Source organism: Cetorhinus maximus, chromosome 4 (genome assembly GCF_964194155.1).
Source record: "Cetorhinus maximus chromosome 4, sCetMax3.hap1.1, whole genome shotgun sequence".
NCBI classification, from domain to species: Eukaryota; Metazoa; Chordata; class Chondrichthyes; order Lamniformes; family Cetorhinidae; genus Cetorhinus; species Cetorhinus maximus.
The window spans coordinates 68,130,431-68,150,830 of NC_135882.1; the positions used below are offsets into that span (position 1 = coordinate 68,130,431).

Below are 20,400 nucleotides of genomic sequence, written 5' to 3' on the forward strand. Positions count from 1 at the left end.
CCTGATCTTGAGAAGCATCTATCAGAATGGGTCCTCAAATATCATCAGAATGGTTTCATCATCGCCAGAAATGCAATGCATATATAGGCACTTAGGTGGTCCAAGTTAGACCATGAGTCAAGCAAAGATTTCAGAGCAACAGCTAGTTGGCATAGCCACTTTATGGAATTAAACAGTCCATTGTGGCAGAAGATCAAGATCACTCAGAGACTACCAAAATATCGCAATGCCAAAATGACCAATTTTAAGCAATTCATCATCAGACAGTGGCAAAAACACGAGTACCCATTATGTCACATCGGCAACATGGATGAAACACCCATGAATTTTAATATGACCAGCAACCAAACTATGGATTGAAATGGTTCAAAATCAGTTATAGTGAAAACCACAGGACATGGGAAGGCAAGATTCAGAGTGGTATTAACCTGGATGGCCGATAGAACAAAATTATCGTAATTTTCAAACGTAAAACCATGCTGAAAATCAAGTTCCCTGCTGGAGTTTTTGTGTATGTCCATGACAGAGGTTGGATGTATGAGGTGGAGTGAAGTTGTCGATCGATAATGTGTGGAATAGGCACCCAAATGTCCTATGCAAAGGATACAGCTTATTAGCGTGGAACCAGTTCTGATGAAGAGTCATACGGACTCGAAACGTTAACTCTGTCTTCCTCTCCACAGATGCTGTCATACCTGCTGAGTTTTTCCAGCAATTTTTGCTTTTGTGTTAGTGTGGAACATTGTTCAGATCCCAGATAACCAATGAGATCAAGTGGTGGCAGTGAAGAAATAACACCCAAATTGCAGTACACCAGGGGGTCTAACATCTGTAGTTCAACTTTTGGATGTGTGCCTTGTAAGAATCGATGTTATATTTTATATATTTTTGGGGGATATTGTGTTATTCTGTAAAGAAGGCTGTGTGTGTGAGTGAGGGAGATTTAATTAAGCTGGGAAAGAGGTTGATAGGAGCCAGGTTGTCTCCAGGTTTGTAAATAGGTTAGGTGTAACATTTTTTTTTCTTCATGAGATGTGGGCATCACTGGCTGGCATTTATTGCCCATCCCTAATTGCCCTTGTTCAGGGGGCATGTAAGACACATTGCTGTGGAATATATTAACCTTGCCCTGGAGTCACATATAGGCCAGGCCAGGTAAGGACAGCAGATTTCCTTCCCTAAAGGAGATTAGTGAACCAGATGGGTTTTTACGACAATCAACAATGGTTTCATGGTCATCATTAGGCTTTTAATTCCAGAGTTTTATTAAATTTAAATTCCACCGACTGCTATAGAAGGATTCGAACCCAGGTCCCCAGAGCATTACCCTGGGTCTCTGGATTACTAGTCCAGTGACAATACCACTATGCTATTGCCTCCCCTTACATTTTTAGATAAGTTGAGAGTTTGTTTGAATATCAAAGGGGAGTCAGAGGTACAAAGAAACATATTTGCATCTTGCAGGAGTTCCATACGTCAATAGTAGTGGGGGTATTATACCTTATTGACCCAAAAGCAAAGGCAAGCTACTTTTATATTTGGAAGGATTTGAGGTTCAAAGAGGTGTGAGAAGAATGGAACCAGAGTTGAAAGGCAAAAAAAAAAAAGGTATTTTAGAGTTAGTGTGGAGGGCTTAGTTGGGGAGAAAGTTGGAGTTGTTTGAGCTGATAAGCTACAGCTGGAGCTCTGGGCTGGGAGAGGATGTTGTTTGTTCAGCCATCCAGTCAAGCCAGAAAAATCATGGGCTGCAACAAGCAGTTTTATTCTGAAATTGATTCCGGTGCAGAGTGGATGAGGGTAAATGTCATGTGGTATGCCTTTATTGAGGCAACAGCAGTTTGCTTTGGATAATATTACTGGATTTCATGTTTAGACATCTAAGAAGGGAGTGTTGCCTGGGAGGTGTTTGCTTGTGGGTTTGACCAAGCAGAGGGGTGTTTTTTGGGAATATTTTGTAAGGCTAACCTTAATTGTGTAACTGCAATCTTGTGTGACTAAGTTTTCTTTTATTCTTGATAATAAAACTTTTACTTTTAATTTTTAAAAATCCCAAATAAGTGTTACTGAACCTCTTACTGCTGAGATCGGTACATTTTCTTCTCGTTTTCAGAATATAAAGAAAAAAGTTATGGCCCATGAGCCAAGTTTCCCTTTGGGATTTGGTTTGCGCAGCAATTAACACCAGCTGTGGTCATAATAGCCTCAATAAGTCATTCAAGGGTCATGTTCGCAATTAATTCATTCAATAAATGTGTCACATTGATTTAATTTGAATTACTAATGTTGTGCTTTTTTCACATTTCAAAATGGTGACCACGAACACAACACCGGCCGTTCATATTTTATACTTAGTGTATAAATCAACCCCCAATTTTGGGAGGATTTTTCAAGAATTCAAAGGTCAACTTATATGCTGTGATCCACAGTAGTTACACAAAGTGGCAAAGCAATGAGCTTATCCATTTCACAACCGTAATACCCTTAGAGTATTAAATAATAGTACTTTCATAATACAGTTATAATGTCTGTATTTAAAAATAGTATTCTTGTTTTACCTGAGTAGCCATTTCCCTTTCTGCAATCATGGCAGTTTGAAGGTCCTGTTCTAAAGAATGAATCATCTGCTGATGCTTTTCAACTATGTTAACTGAAGCCATGTATTTCTGATGTTGTTGCTCCAGCAGCTTCTCTTGATGCTGGATCTAAAATAAATTTTGAAAAGTTGTTCAATTACAAGTGTTACATTTGCAAAATTATGTCAGCTCATAAACGTGAAACGGAAAGATCTAATTTAGCTTGGATTAGTGAAGCTAACTGACTACCCAAGAAAATTAGCCCAAGTGGAGCATAAACACCAGCATGGATTGGTGGGGCTGAATGGCTTGTTTCTGTGCTGTATATTCAATGTAATTTTACATAGTTTTATAGTGCTCAGAAAAATAAAAATGAAATACATTCAGAAAAAGTTGCAATTTTTTGCCACTAAAAAAAAACCTAAGTAATTCAACTATGATTGTTTTCAATGAAGTAGCAACATTTGAGTCAAACCAGTCACTAAGCTGCAATGTATTCAAATATGGAAAGTAATTAGCACCTTGGTTTTGGTCATTTATGCAAGAAAATTGAAAGGAACTCATACTGCTCCTGTACTATTGGGTTGATCTCGAAACACAAACATAGGCATGGAGTTTCCACTAGGTCAAGTTGGTGTTAGCACAACTCACCCAAAATCAGCCAAACCAGCATAAAAGATTGAGGAATTTCAAGTGCCAACCTACATGCAATGTAAATAGAGTTTCCACAAGTTACTGCACTGCAAATAGCCACACTTCAATCAAATAAAAAAAAAACAAACAGGAGAAGAGCCTCAAAAGAGTTTTGTAAACCAACTGTTCAGCAAAGCAAATGTGCTGTATACGCTCTCAAAGGGTGGTGGAAATCTGTTAACTGAAGTATTCTGTGCTCCAGTTTATTTCAAAAAAACAAATTTCCTCAAGAGTAAACAGTCTCTTTTTTTAAAAAAACAGAACTAATATATCAGGAGACTCGGGGAGGGAAAATAATCAACAGACCTCTATGTATTGCTTCTGCGGTCCAACTTTTGCTCAGGTTCTGTCGCCTGCCATTTCCAAACACAGCATCCGGACATTCAATAGGCCCTTGGATCATGTGTAGTCTCCTGTAAACTCTCCTTTTATGCCAATAGCATTCTATTCCTTTCAGTAGCTCATTTCCACAGATTTCCAGAGGACTTTGGGTCTTGCTACACACCCCAACTTGCCAAAATTGCACATTTCAACCCTCAGTGGCAACCATGTAGTGCTGTCCACCACTCACACACCTCACTTATTTTCTAAAAACCACCAATTACAGCTATGCAAACCAAGTTCTTCAGTTAGCACTCACTGTGTCACTAGACTCCCCAAGAAAATTTCAAGAACAATCAGACCAATGTCCTTCCAAAGGCCAATCCTGCTTTCACAGCGCTTCACAGAGTGATCCCATAGATTTAAATGTATTGTCATTTAGAGGCATCCAGAGAATACAGGAACAGAAGGTAACAAAGCAGATTGTTTTTCTTCTTTCATTGGCTAAGTGGCCCTTAAGCTTCCAGGTCAGTAGAAACCTGACAACTGAACTATATTCTGATAAACATAGTCATAGTATGATCAATAGGTGACTCCTATCTAACAGCAACGTGGTTCATTCTTCATTGCTCAATTCGGGACGTACAACAATTAGCAGTCTAGCAAGTGACACCCATACTCATACTCACTGCTGCAACTTTAACACAACTCAGTAATGTGTGAGTGTAAAAGTGGACAGCATCAATTAGTCATATGTGACCATTTTGACATTTGTGGCAAGTAACAAGTATATTGGACAACGCTAGACTAGATGCTCTGATTAAAAATGCTTAATCAATAAATTAATTAAAAATAATAAAACTGCACCAGGTTATCAGTCATAAATACACCATGAAATTCTTTTTAATGCAAAGCAATATTTTTTAAAATTACATTCTAAAACGCTGTCCAACTGAACAAGCTCATGCAAAATTTTGACAATATGCAAATAAGTTTGAGCAGATTAAAAAAAAGAATTGCAAAATTAGCACAATTTTGAGCGCAACTTGCGCCTAATCACCAATTGTACTTTAAGCAAAAACTCTTTGCTACAATTGATACAATCAAATTGCAGAAGCCCAAAAATACTATTGTATGAAGTGCATTTCATTTTAGTAACTACACAGAGCAGAATAGCATCTAGATAGTTTGAAGGAGTTGTGTCAGCCCAGAAGTTTTTTGCACAGAAAATAGAAAATCCTTTGGTATTATAACCAAAGAAAGTTGTGAATAAAGATAAGCAAAGTTAATCTAATCTGTTTGGCAAGTACATTACATATGGCAAGACATATACCGTACAAAAGCAGGACATTGCTGGGGTAAAAATAAGGCAATCCACTGTCTTTTAACACATTTATAGGATCACATGCCATGAAGCAAACTGGATAACATTTTTTGGCAGTAAATACATGAATGACTGTATAATTTTCAGAAACATACGCTGTGTCATTAACATCATTATCAAATAATTAAAGGTCTGAAATTGCAGTAAGAAATCAGTAAATGGCAAAAAAATATGTTTTCAATCAAGGCATTTCTAAAAGAAAAACGGACTGGATTTTCATCTTGGAGGCAGATAGTTGGAGTAGGGAAATTGCCCGTGCACCCGCCTCAAGAAAAAGTGCAACCGAAAGCTACGATTTTCGTTCTGGTGGCAAGTGCGGGATAGAGTCAGGTCTGCTGCTGCCGGACACAAATTGGAGGTGGTCACAGGGGCTGCTGAGTGCTGAGACAGGTTGGATAAAAGACCCGCCTTAATTCTCTGGGATTTTGTCCCAGTTGTATCTTAATTAATAGCCCCTATGCCAACTTAGTGCCAACTCATGGAATCATAGAAATGACAAAATGTGCCATCCAGCCTAATCCCACTTTCCAACATTTGGTCCGTAGCCCTGCGGGCTACAGCACTTCAGTATATGTCCAGGCACTTTTCAAATGAGATGAGGTTTTCTGTCTTTACCATCTTTTCAGGCAGTGAGATCCAGACCCCTACAACCCTCTGGGTGAAACGTTTTTTCTTCATCACCCCTCAAATACTCCTACCAATCACTTTAAATCTATGCCCCCTGGACACTGACCTCTCTGCTAAGATAAATAAGCTCTTTCCATCCACAACACTGGCATCCACCCAGCAATGTGGAAAATTGCTCAAGCGTGTCCTGTACACAAAACGCAGGACAAATCCAACCCAGCCAATTACCACCCCATCAGTCTACTCTCGATCACCAGTAAAGTGATGGAGGGGGTCATCAACAGTGCTATCAAATGGCACTTGCTTAGCAATAATCTGCTCACCGATGCTCAGTTTGAGTTCTGCCAGGGTCATTCAGCTCCTGACCTCATTACAGCCTTGCTTCAAACATGGACAAAAGAGCGGAACTCCAGAGGTGAAATGAGAGTGACTGCCCTTGATATCAAGGCAGCATTTAACTCAATGCGGCATCAAGGCGCCCTAGCAAAACTGGAGTCAATGGGAATCAGGGGGAAAACTCTCTGCTGGTTGGAGTCATACCTAGCACAAAGGAAGATGGCTGTGGTTGTTAGAGGTCAATCATCTCAGTTCCAGGACATCACTGCAGGAGTTCCTCAGGGTAGTGTCCTATCCCCAACCATCTTCAGCTGCTTCATCAATGACCTTCCTTACATGATAAGGTCAGAATTGGGGATGTTCGCTGATGATTGCACAATGTTCAGCATCATTTGCAACTCCTCACATACTGAAGCAGTTCACGTCAAAATGCAGCAAGACCTGGACAATATCCAGGCTTGGGCTGACAAGCAGTAAGTAACATTCACGCCACAGAAGTGTCAGGCAATGACCATCTCCAACAAGAGACAATCCAACCATCACCCCTTGACATCCAATGGCACTACCATCACTGAATCCCCCACTAAATCAACATCCAGGAGGTTACTATTGACCAGAAAATGAACTGGGCTAGCCATATAAATACTGTGACTACAAAAGCAGCTCAGAGGCTAGGAATCCTGCAGTGAGTAACTCACCTCCTGAATCCCCAAAGCCTATCCACCATCTACAAAGCACAAGTCAGGGGTGTGATGGAATACTTGCTACTTGCCTGGATGAATGTAGCTCCAACAACACTCAAGAGGCTTGACGCCATCCAGGACAAAGCAGCCCACTTGATTGGCACCCCATCCACAAACATTCACTCCCTCCACCACCGACGCACAGTGGCAGCATTGTGTACCATCAACAAGATGCACTCCAAGAACTCACCACGGCTCCTTAGACAACACCTTCCAAACCCACAACCACTACCATCTAGAAGAACAAGGGCAGCAGACACATGGGAACACCACCACTGGCAAGTTCCCCTCCAAGCCACTCACCATCCTGACTTGGAAATATATCACCGTTCCTTCACTGTCACTGGGTCAACATCCTTGAACTCCCTCCCTAACAGCACTGCAGGTGTACCTACACCACATGGACTGCATCGGTTCAAGAAGGCAACTCACCACCACCTTCTCAAGGACAATTAGGGATGGGCAATAAATGTTGGCCTAGCCTGCGAAGCCTACATCCCGTGAAAGAGGAAAAAACTTTAACAAGACCCCTCACAATTTAGTAAATCTCAAAGAAATCACCTCTCAATCTCCTCTGTTCCAAGGAGAACACCCCCAGAGCCATCCAATCTTTCCTCATAGCTGCAATTTTCCAGCCCTGGCAACATCCCTGTAAATCTCCTCTCTACCCTCTCTAGTGAAATTCCATCCTTTCTCATAACACTGCCCCCCCATGGCCCCTGATCGCCCCTGTGCCAACTTAGTGCCAAATGATACCAACCCATGCCCCCCACCCACCAACCTTTCCCCTACAGCCTCCATGTCAACTTACCCAGTAGTCACTATGGGTAGACCTCAGGCGCTATGCTAAGGTGAAAATAAAGTTCTAAGTAACTAATACAGACTAGGAGTTTAGCAAATTGAGAGGTAATCTTATTGAAACATAAAGTTCTGAGGAGGCTTGACAGGGTAGATGCTGAGGCAATGTTTCCCCTCATGGGGGAATCTAGAGTTAGGCGATACAATTTAAAAAACAAGGGGTCTCCTATTTGAGACAGAGATAAGGAGGAGTCTCTTCTCTCAGGAGGTTGTTAGTCTTTGGAATTCTCTTCCCCAGAAATCTGTGGAGGCTGGGTCATTGAACATGTTCAAGGTTGAGTTAGACAAATTTTTGATCTACAACGGAGTCAAGGGTTATGGCGGACAGGCAGGAAAGTGGAGTTAATTCCACAATCAGATCAGCCATGATCTTACTGAATGGCAGAGCAGGCTTGATGGGCCAAATGGCCTATTCTGTTCCTATTTTTGATCATCTTATAATCTTATTAATTATGCACCCTACATTTAAGTCTGAATCATTGATATATGCCACAAGCAGCCAGGGGCCCAGTAGTGAGCCCTGAATCAGCCTTGCAGTCACAAAAACGCCAATCAACCATGACCCTTTGCTTCCTGCCACTGAGCCAATCTTGGATCCAACCTGCCACTTTTCCTTGGATTCACGGGATCCATTTACTACCCATTTACTGATCAGTCTGCTATGTGGTACCTTGTCAAAAACCTTGTTGAAATCCAGATAGACAACCTCAAACAGACTATTCTCCTCAACTCTCCTTGTTACCTGCTCAAAAAATTTAGTTGTTAGTCAGGTGTTTCTTGCCATGGAGAACACCCCAAATGAGGAGAGATGAAGCAGTTTCAGTTTAAAACAGCGAGGAGAGAGCCGGGGGTTCAGTTCAAAACAGCAAGGAAAGAGCCGGGAGTTCAGTTCAAAACAGCGAGGAGAGAACTGGGAGTTCAGTTCAAAACAACGAGGAGAGAGCCAGGAGTTCAGTTTAAAACAGCGAGGGGAGCAGGGAGTTCAGTTTATAACAGCAAGGAGAGAGATGGGAGTTCAGTTTGAAACAGCGGGGAGAGCCGGGAGTTCAGACACAGGGAGCTGACCTGTGTGAAAAGGGCAGCGGCAGATAAAAACCAGCGGCAGAGATCCCCTTAAACCTGTTTCTACCTGTCAGAGCCAAAGTGTGACATCAAAGGAAAGCTGGTAGGTGATTGGTGGGTATCTCTTCTGTGACTCTTCTGATTGGCCAATTGGTTTAAATCAGGAGACATTATTACAGCTGAAGGGTACAGTTAAGAAATTCACTTTTAAAATATTTATCATCTAAATTAATTAATCAAATAGAATAGAGATGGCTGGGTAGGCGATGTGTTGCAGCTGTAGTATGTGGGACTGGTGGTCGCCAGTGGTCGGCGGTGTGGTCCGTGGTGACCACATCTGCAGCAAGTGTTGGCTGCTCGAGGAACTTCGGCTCAGAGTTGATGAGCTGGAGTCCGAGCTGTGGACACTGCGGCATATCTTAGAGGGGGAGAGTTACCTGGGCACTGCGTTTCAGGAGACAGTCACTCCCCTTAGATTAATTACTTCAAATTTGGACCATGGTTAGGGACAGGAGGGTGTGACTGCGAGTGAGGCAGGTATGGGGATCCAGAATTTAGTTTTGGAGGAGCCTCAGCTAGTACCTTTGACCAATAGGTACGAGATTCTTGCTCCCGGTGTGGACGAGGGCACAGACTTCAGGGAGTATTAGCGAACTGGCCACAGCACCGTGGTACAGAGTGTCATTCAAGTGAGGGGAGAAAAGAGAAATGTAGTAGTGATGGGGGATAGCACAGTTAGGGGAATGGATACTGTTCTCTGCAGCAAAGACAGAGAGTCCCAAAGGCTGCGTTGCCTACCTGGTCCCTAGGTTAAGGGCATCTCTTCTGGGCTGGAGAGGAACTTGGGAGTGGGAGGGGAAGGATCCAGTTGTCATGGCTCACGTTGGTACCAATGACATGGCTAGGACTAGGAAAGAGGTTCTGCTGAGGGACTACAAGCAGCTTGGGGCTAAATTAAAAAGCACAGCCACAAAGGTAGTAATCTCTGGATCAATACCTGAGCCATGTACAAATTGGCATAGAGTGAATAAGAGTAGAGAGGTAAATGCGTGGCTCAAAGACTGGTGTGGGAGAAATGGGCTTCGAATCATGGGGCACTGGCACTAGTTCTGGAGGAGAGAGCTGTTCCATTGGGATGGGTTTCATCTGAACCATGCTGGGACCAGTGTCCTGGCGACTCATATAACTAGGGTTATACAATTAGTTTAAAGTCCTACAGGACTTTAGGACTTTAAACTAATTAGTGGGGGAAGGATTCAATTGAAGGGAAGTTTAAAATATCAAAAAGTAACGAGAAAGAAGAGGCGAATGATAATCAAAGTGTGACAGGAAGGGGCAGAAAATGAAAGCAGAAGAGTGCAGCAGAAATTAGAACCAGAATGAGTAATAACGGTTAAAAAGTCAAAACTTAAGGCTCTTTATCTGAATGCACGCAGCATTTGTAACAAGATAGATGAGTTGATGGCACAAATAGAAATAAATGAATGACTTGATAGCTATTACAGAGACGTGTTTGCAGGGTGACTAAGACTGGGAACTCAATATTCAAGGGTATTCGACATTCCGAAAAAATAGGGAAAAAGGAAAAGGAGGTGGGGTAGCTTTGTTAATAAAGGAAGGTATCAGTGTGGTGGTGAGTACTGATATAGGTACAATAAGTCGTGATGTGGAATCAGTTTGGGTGGAAATAAGGAATAGTAAGGGGAAGAAGTCATGGGTGGGAGTCGTCTATAGGCCCCCGAAGAATTTCCTCACTGTAGGACAAGGTATAAGTCGGGAAATAATGGAGGTGTGTAAGAAGGGCGCTACAATTGTCATGGGTGATTTTAATCTGCATATTGACAGGACAAATCAGATTGGCAGGGGTAACATGGAAGACGAATTTGTAGAGTGCAACAGGGATTGTTTTTAGAGTAATATGTTGGAGAACCTACCTGGGAACAGGCTATTTTAGATCTGGTAATGTGTAATGAGGTGGGGTTAATCAGGGATATCATAGTTAAGGATCCTCTAGAGGACAGCAATCACAACATGGTAGAATTTCAAATTCAGTTTGAGGACGAGCAACTCGGGTCTCGAACCAGTGTCCTCAACTTAAATAAGGGGAATTACAGAGGTATGAAGAAAGGGTTGTCTAAAGCGGACTGGGAAAATGGACTAAGGGAAAGATCAGTGGATAAGCACTGGCAGACATTTAAGCAGATATTTCATAACACTCAGCAAAAATTTATCCCAGTCAAAAAGAAGGACTCGATGAAAAGGATGAACTACCCATGGTTAACAAAGGTGGTCAGGAGAATATCCAATCAAAAACTAAGGCATACAAAGTGGCAAAAACTAGTGGTAGGCCAGAGGATTGGGATTTTTTTTAGGAACCAGCAGTGGATGACTAAAAAGCTAATAAAGAGGGAGAAAATTGATGATGAAAGGAAATTGGCAAGAAATGTAAAAATACACAGCAAGGGCTTCCACAGGTATATAAAAAGAGAGTGACTAAAGTGAGTGTGGGCCCTTGGAGGATGCAGCTGGAGAATTGATAACGGGGAACAGGGAAACAGCAGATAATTTAAACCAATATTTTGCATTGGTCTTCACAGTGGAGGACACTATAAACATCCCAAAGATATCAGATATGCAAGGAGCTAATGGGAGGAAAGATCGTGTAACAGTCTCCATCACGAGGGATAAAGTATTTGACAAACTAATGGGACTAAAGGCAGACAAGTCGCCAGGACCTGATGGCCTGCATCCAAAGGTTTTAAAGGGAGTGGCTGCAGAGATAGTGGAGGCATTGGTCGAGATATTCCAGAACTCACTGTATTTCAGGAGGGTCCCAGCGGATTGGAAAACTGCTAATGTGACACCCCTGTTCAAGAAGGGAGGGAGGCAAAAATCAGAAAACTATAGGCTAGTCAGCCTAACATCTGTCATTGGGAAAATGCTGGGGTCCATTGTTAAGGAAGAAATAGCAGGACATTTAGAAAAGCTTAACGCAATCGAACAGAGTCAACATGGTTTTGTGAAAAGGAAATCATGTTTGACAAATTTGCTAGAGTTCTTTGAGGATATAACAAGCAGAGCTGACAAAGGGGAACCAGTAGATGGATTTCCAGAAGGCATTCCATAAGTACCACATAAAATTATTATTCTACAATACAGGAGCTCACAGTATTGGGGGTAATGTATTAGCATGGGTTGAGGATTTTTCAACACACAGAAAACAGAAAGTCAGGATTAATGGGGCTTTTTCAAGCTGCAAAGACGTAACTAGTGGAGTGCCACAAGGATCAGTCCTAGGGCCTCAAATATTTACTATCTATATTAATGACTTGGAGGAGGGGGCAGACTGTAATGTATTGAAATTTGCTGATGATACAAAAATAGATGGGAGGCATGTTGTGAAGAAGATATAAGGAATCTGCAAGGGGATATAGATAGGTTGAATGAGTGGGCAAACACTTGGCAGATAGGGTTTAATGTAGGAAAATGTGAGGTCATGCACTTTGGTAGGAAGAATCAAAAAGCAGACTATTATTTAACTGGAGAGAGACTCCCAAAACCTAAGCACAGAAGGATCTGGGTGTTCTTGTGCATGAAACACAGGAAGTTAACTTGCAGATACAGCGAGTAATTGAGAGGGCAAATGGAATTTTGGCCTGTATTGCAAGGGGGTTGGAATTTAAAAATAGGGAAGTCTTGTTACAACTGTACAGGGTGTTGGTGAGGCCGCACCTGGAGTGCTGTATACGGTTTTGGTCCCCGTATTTAAGAAAGGATATACTGGCATTGGAGGCAGTTCAAAAGAGATTCAGTAGGCCGATTCCTGATATGAAAGGGTTGATTTATCAAGAACAGCTAAATAGGTTAGGCCTTTATTCATGAGAGTTCAGGAGAATGGAGGGTGATCTTATTGAAACATACAAGATTCTGAGGGGGCTTGACAAGGTAGATGTTGAGAAGATGCTTCCATTAGTGGAGGAATCTTGAACTAGGGGACATAGTTACAGAATGCACGCATTTAAAACTGAGATACGAAGAAATTTGCTCTCTCAAACAATAGTGAATGCCTGGAATTCTCTACCCCAGAGTGTTGTGGAGGCTAGATCACTGAAATATTTAAAGAGGAGGTAGATAGATTTTTGAAGTATTGGGGAGTTGAGGACTATGAGGAGCTGGCACAAAAGAGGAGTTGAGGCCTGGGGCAGATCAGCCATGATCTTATTGGAAGGCAGGGCAGGCTTGAGTGGCCGAATGGCCGACCCCTGCTCCTATTGCTTATGTTCTATGTTTTTATGCCCTTAACAAATCCATACTGGCTGTCCTTGAATAATCCATGCCTCACTAAATGATGACTTATACCATCCTTCAGCATTCTTCCAATTAATTTCCCACCACCATAGTTAGCTGATAGGCCTGCAATTACTCTGGCTTTCCTTCCCTTTTTAAACAGTACCATACCTGTAGCTAGAGAGGGTTGAAAAATGATGGTCAGAGTTTCTACTATTTCTTCCCTTGCTTCTCTGAGCAGCTTGGAATACATTTCATCTGGGTCTAGTGGTTTATTTAGTTTCAAAGAGGCTGAGGTTGTCCAATAATTCCTCCTCAATATTGCCTCCCTCACTACGTTTATCCTATCCAATATTTCACACATCTTAATTACAATGTCTGCTTCGTCCCTCTCTTTTGTGGAAGCAGGCACTAAATAATCATTGGCTTGTTGATCTAGGGGATGAGTCTTACTTTGTGGTTCTTGGTCAAAGTATGCAAGAGGTCCCGGGCTCAAATCCCAGAAAAGCCCTGTTTTCCAGCCCGCACTCCATGGGCCGAATGGCCCCTTTCTGTGCTGTAATGGCTATGGGCTGGATTTAAGCTCCCCCATGGTGGATTTGAACACGTAGGGCATGTAAAATCCAGTGAGGGCCATGCCTGCAGCCTCCCTGCCCCCTCAGCCTGCCAGCATGATCCTGGCAACATGCTGTTCCCCCCAGTTTTTAATATGCATTCGTCACCTGGCTCCTCGATATCCCGGACTATATGCAGTTCCAGCAATGTCCACCAATGGCACTGCTGGGACCAGAGAGCTGCTGGACATACAATTGGCTGGCAGCTCTTGGAGAAGGAATTTTCTCCCCGGATGGGGCAGAAGGTCTGCTTCAGGCCAATTAAAACTTCTCAAAGTGTTAAATGGCTGCGGGGCAGCTGACTGGAGTGGGGGCAGGCTCCTGCTGTGTGCCTCCACCCCACCTCGCCGACCTTTTAACCAGAGAGGTGGCAACTTTGGCACCCTCTAAAATCCACTCCTATGAATCCAAGAACCATACTTACAACTTGCTCCTCCATACACAATTAACCTTTTCATCTCTAATCTGCACTACTCTTTGCTTTGTTATCCTCTTTCTCTTTTAGTATTTATAAAACATCTTTGGGTTTTCCTTGATTCAACTTGCCAATTTATTTTTAATTGCTTCTCTTTGCTTTCCTAGCTTTCTTTTTAATTTAACCATTCCATTAAGCATCCTGCATTATTGAGCTCTTGACATGTTCATGGATGGACAAAGTATACCAACTGAATCAAATTTCACTTATATTAAAAACCGTCTACAGCTGAAGAAATTTGTAATCCTGGATCCACAGAAGTCTTCCAGTTCCAACAGCCTGATGAGCCCCAATACCAATAAATTAAGTTCTCGTTCCTTCATTCCTAGAGGCCCAGCACAGGACCAAGCTGGTTTGCCACACTACCTTAATGGTGAGTTGCAGGGAGGCATTCACAGTTCAAGCATCACTTGAATCCAAAAATGCTAGCTTCAGACAGGCGGTCCAGCCATTTTGGGTGTATGCCTAAAACTGCCTCCCATTCTTCCATATTAAGGATTTGGAAAAGAATGAAGAACTGGCCTTTAAAGCAAAATGTGTTCATACAAGTTTTTAAATAAGAGCAGGGAATCTAACTTATGATTCAAATTCTGATAAGCTACGCTATGAAGTTGTTTCCCCAAGAATCAAAAACAATAAGCAATTTGTTAGCTTATCTTGGCAATCAATGAACACTTTAAATCCACTGTTTTGTGAGATCCCTGGTCCCAGACTCTCAGCAGGGTTGTCTATTACTGGCCCACCACCTCTTTGGGAATAAAGAAAAGATGCGTAGCAAGAAAAGGAGCAAAATTATATGCATGTTTATGGAAGAAAACAGCTTACATTGAAAATTCTCCCCTAGTACACCTACATTCTCGCTTCAATTATTATTTGTAAAAGCTGATATAAAATATGTTGTCCCCAATACTTTTAACTTCCCAAACTAGAGTCCCTCTCAATCTCTGAGAAATCCTACACTCTCTCCAATTATTCTTTCACTTTTAATCTCCTTATAAAAACTTTTTTTTATTTCCTTTTATATTACCGAGATTTTTATAAGTTCTCTTTTGGCCCTTCTACTTTTCACCCTTGCTCCCCGGCTGCATTCCTCACATTCCTCATGATATTCCTTAGCATTGTTTGCATTAGTTTTATCATATGCCTATCTTTAAGGTTTCCATCTCTTTCTATTCAGTCAAAGAATACCTTTCTCTAATACGCCTCCCTCTTTCACCTTTGCACTTAAATTTGAAAATTCTTCATCTCTAATCTGGATTTCTGTTTGTTAACCTCAACCTCCCCCCATCGCCATGCACAGTTAATTGAAGCTGACCTCTTCCTATCTTATTGGAATAGGTTTTTATTCAGTTTGGAATCCTTATGGAGAAAATGGAGAAAAGAACTGATGCATCACATCACAGGGAACACCCTACAGATTGAGGGAAAGGAAAATAATGGGGTAACATCTTGGAGTCAGTATGCCATAATGGTTCTCTCCATTGAAAGCCTGAATAACTATCGGATGCTGGATGAGGTAAATTATTGGAATATATATTGATACAACTCAAGTTAGTTTGGAATATATAAATATATAAAATATGAGAAGTTGAAAATTTAATGGAAGTCCACTGAATCTTATATATGTATCTTAAGAATAAAAATTATTTCAGTTAATAAAATTGTTTGCATAACACACTATATTGACATGAAACAAAACTTTAAAAACTTGCCTGTTCTTCTGCTATATTACATTTTTCCTCTTGAGCTAATTGTTTCATTCTTAGTTTATGGATTATGTCTTCTTTACAAAAGACCTGTAGATTTATAAATTAAAAAAATAATAATTTAAGAGTCATAAAAGCATAGAAGGAGACCATTTAGCCCACTGAGTTCATGCTGGCTTTCTATAGAGCAATCCAGTCAGGCCCATTCCCCACTCCAGGCCTGTAGCCTTTGTAATTTATTTCCCTTAAGTGCCTATTCAATTTTCTTTTGAAATCATTGATCATCTCCGCTTCCACCACCCCCATGGGCAGTGAGTTTTAGGTCATTACCACTCGCTGCATAAAAGTTCTTTCTCACACCAACCCCCCAACCTCCCCGTATCTCTTGCCCAAAATCTAAATCTCAAATCTGTGTCCCCTAGTCTTTGTATCATTAGCTATTGGGAATAAATTATCTTTGCCTACCTTATCTAAACCTTCCATAATCTTATATACATCTAACAAATCTCCTTAGCTCCAAGGAGAGCAACTCCAGCTTCTCCAAGCCAATCACATAGTTGAATTCCTTCATTCCTTGAATCATTCTGGTAAATCTCCTCTCAAGGACCTTCACATCCTTCCTAAAGTCTGGTGACCAGAACTGTACGCAATACCCTAGTTGTGGCCTAACCAAAGTTTTACATACCTTCAGCCTAATGCCTTTTGTACTCAATACTTCTATGTAGCCCAAGGTCCCATATGCTCTGCTAACTGCTATCTCAAAATGTTCTGACACCTTCAAAGATCTATGCATTTCAGATACATTTGTCGGAATATTTATTAAAAATTCAGGAAATTACCTCATTTGAAAGGATATCTTGTTCACTTTGCGCAGTGATCATCCAAGCTTCAAGTCGGGCTTGTAAGCGTCCATTGTCCTCCACCGATTCATTGTATTGCTGCTGAAGTTGTTTCATTTGATCTTTCAGGTCAATAATGGTGACTTTCTTCTTTTGAACCTTCAATTAGGAAATAAATGTCTAAATGCGTAATTATCTTATGAAAAAAACATGCAAATTTGGATATGGTAAGCTATACATTCATTGTAACTTTAGCCAAATAAACTATTTTTAACATTTGAAAGGAGCTGCTTTAATGTAGCAGTTAAATCACAGGTAAGCTACTACTTTACCTACAACAGCTGACAGGGCTAAAGTACTCTATAGCTAAGTTAAGATTTGAATTCAGGTTTAAGCTAATATTGAAGCACAAACAGATAAAAGTGATCATCATAATTTGGTGAATAATAATGACAACACCCTGGCTGTCATGTTGAGGATTTGTGTTTGTGAACTAGCTGTGCCACTAGCCAAGCTATTCCAGTACAGCTACCACACTAGCATCTACCCAACAAAGTGGAAAATTGCTCAGGTTTGTCCTGTCCACAAAAAGCAGGACAAATCCAACCTGGCTAATTGATTACTGCCCCATCAGTCTACTCTCAATCATCAGCAAAGGTGTCGCCAATAGTGATATCAGACAGAACTTATTCAGCACTAACTTGATCATCAATACTGATTTGGTTTCCTTTAGGGCCACCCGGCTCCAGGCCTCATTATAGCCTTGGTCCAAACATGGATAGTAGAGCTGAATCATGGAGGTGAGGAGATAGTGATTGCTCTTGACATTGAGGCAGCATTTGATCGAGTGTGGCCTAGGAGCCCTAGCAAAATTAAAGTCAGGGGAAAAAAACTATCCCTGTTTGGAGTCATACCCTAGCACAAAGAAAGACGGATGTGTTTGTTGGAGACTATCATCTCAGCCCCAGGACATTGCTGCAGGAATTCCTCAGGGTAGTGACTTAGGTCCAAAAATCTTCAGTTGCTTATTCAATAACCTTGTTTTCATCATATGGTCAGAAGTGGGGATGTTCATTGATGATTACAGGGTTCAGTGCCATTTGTAACTCATCACCTAATGAAGCTGTCTGTCATCATACGCAAGAAAATTTGGACAATATTCAGACTTGGGCTGATAAGTGGCAGGTAAAATTCACTCCACATGAGGCAATGACCACCTCCACATTCAAAGACATTACCATCACTGAGGGCAGAATTTTCCCAAATTTACACTAAGTGCAGTAGTGGGTGGGCAAAATGGCATCCTACGCGGCGACGACGATGGCGGGTTTTCGCGGCATATCGTCCCAAACCCGCCTCATTATTTATGCACTCCCAGGAAACACGCCATTTCCATGACAGACGGGTTCTCTTTTTCCTTCCCGCCATAACTCTGCCATTGCATCATACTGGCTGCCATGTTTAAAAGGCAGCCGCCAGCATACTGCTCATCGTGACCAGCTCACAGCCACGGCCCAGGAGACATGGCCAGCAAAGGTAAAAAGACCACAGCACCCCGGTTTAATGACGGGTCCCTCGAGTGACTGTGGATGCCGTGGAGGCCCGCCGGGATATCCTGTACCCCCGCTCTGGCTGTAGGTTGGGCAACGTGACCAAGCCGGCTTGGGAGGTGGTGGCAGTGGGGGTCAGTGCAAACGCCCTTTAGGAGAGGACAGCCGTCCTGTGCCACAACAGGATGAATGATCTCCTCCGTTCCACCAGGGTAAGTCACTCTTTTCATCACTCTCAACTCACACACTCACAAACGCAGCACACATCCACAGGGCCCTCACTCTGTCAGATCAAGGGACATCACCATTCACTCTCTCACACACACCTTCATTGTCCTCAGCCGTCCATGGGACCACTCACCACCTGCACAGGCCGGGCACATTTATCTAAAATAGAGGCAAAATACCACGGATGCTGGAAATCTGAAACAAAAACAAAAAAAGTGCTGGAAAAACTCAGCAGATCTGACAGCATCTGTAGAGAGAAAGACAGAGTTAACGTTTCGAGTCCATGTGACTCTTATTCAGAGTTCTGAGAAAGAGTCATACAGACTCAAAACATTAACTCTGCCTTTCTCTCCACAGATGCTGTCAGACCTGCTGAGTTTTTCCAGCACTTTTTGTTTTTGTTTCAGGCACATTTATCATCTGGTCCGGCAGGCGTCCTACTTACACTTTCTCCATCTCTATCCATGAGGGACAAGCTGGCACACAAGAGAGAGAGGTTGCAGACTGGTGGCAGAACGCCTGCAATCAAGGTCCTCACAGACTTTGAAAACAGAGCCATCCAGCTGACTGGCGAGGATCTGGACTGGTCCTGTGCTGACAGTGAGGTTGGCACTGCTCTACTAAGTGAGGATCCAGCAGTGCAACATCCATCAGACAACCATGCCGTGAGTGATGTGTCCTCTTTTACAGGCCACTGCCATGCACTAATTATCTCTCCTTGCTTTCGCAGGCACATCTGCCAAACAGCTGACAGAGTCCATGACCCGAGGCCTCCAATCAAGACCCGAAGAAACCTCCGAAGGGGAATCTGAAGGCACCCTCCTCGAAGTTCCGTCACAGCGCTCACCTACACCCTCCACCAGCGCAGCGACACACGTCTTGGTGGGACCTAGCTTTAGAATAGACACAGGATCACAATCTAGTAATCACATCACACTGTCTGATCCACAGCAGGCAGTGGCAGGGACTTCGCAAGTCCCCGCAATTTGGAGGACTGCTGGAGACCAGAAATTTTCTGAGTCCAACTCACATGACGAATCTCTGGGCTTGGTCATGTCACAGTTGCTGGAGATGCAAAGGCAAGCTCGGGAACATCAGGAAGGGATGTCTGCTGCACTCCTCAGATTGCAAGGCACAATGGAGGAGTCTATCCACCTTCAGGCTGAGGTGATAGCACCAGCATTGCAAAGCACCGAGGTCAGCACTGGTAGGATAGCAGCCGCCATGGTGACCTCCAGCATTGCTGCTTGGGCTCAGCTCCACCGCTGATGTCAAAGTTGGCCTACAATAGTGTACACGAGAGGGGTGCGGGGCAGCTAGGTCTCACTTCAGCTACCCCTTCCCCTCAAGGAGTCAGCCAGGGGCCCATGAGCACCCATAGGGAGGATGATCAGCAGGTGCACACTTCGGGCCCATTCACCCAGGTGGCTCTGGGAGTGACCGGCCCATCTGAATCCCCTCTTCCAGTACCCTCAGTAGCTCCAGCTTCACAAGCTGAGGAAGGTACCACTGCTACACAGCAGTACCCTAAATGCAGACCAGGGCCCTCCAAATCTCAGCCCTCCAGAGTATCGCCGCCAAAGTCATCACAGACAGGGCGTTGCAGTCAGCAGGTTGCCTCAGCCTCTGCTGTGGATGTCCGGGGAGCACCAAGATGTGGTGTCGGGGTTAGGAAAACTAAGGAGAATTAGTTGCATAGCCTGTGCACAGGTGTTAATCACTGGTACGTACTGTTCACTATTGTCAATAAACTCCCAAGAATGTCTCCCAGCCTACGGCTCCTTGAGCAGTGTTCTTGTCACTCAGATATGAAACCTTTCTCCATGAGATAAAGGCAGGTGTCTCAGTCCAGGGCCTCTTCCCTGTGCTCTGTGCAGCCTTCAGACCAAAGTGATGGTCTGGCCGCACACTCCCTGGAAACATTTCTGATGCCTGCACCTCGGCGGTGCTAGTCATTGCTGCCAGAATGTAGTGGGAAGGTGCCACAGAGTTCTCTCATTCTCTCTGTGTGCTCTCAGCACCCTTAAGGAGTGGCTGGCTCCCATCTCCTCAACATCTGTGACCACTGATGCTGTGCTCCAGCTCCTGAAGGGCTCAGGTACTG

At 43.0% G+C, this 20,400-nt stretch overlaps 1 protein-coding gene across 4 annotated transcripts in view; it reads right to left on the reverse strand.

Moving 5' to 3' along the window:
* LOC144679671 (uncharacterized) overlaps positions 1–20,400 on the reverse strand; it is a 665,324-nt gene that overhangs the window by 479,038 nt on the left and 165,886 nt on the right. For all 4 annotated transcript variants that reach the window (XM_078540272.1, XM_078540271.1, XM_078540274.1 and 1 more), the window contains 3 exons: positions 16,519–16,677; positions 15,686–15,769; positions 2,556–2,702 (listed from right to left, as the gene is read on the reverse strand). In XM_078540272.1, coding sequence (XP_078396398.1) covers positions 2,556–2,702; positions 15,686–15,769; positions 16,519–16,677 — 390 coding nt within the window. The remainder of the gene's footprint in view (positions 1–2,555; positions 2,703–15,685; positions 15,770–16,518; positions 16,678–20,400) is intronic.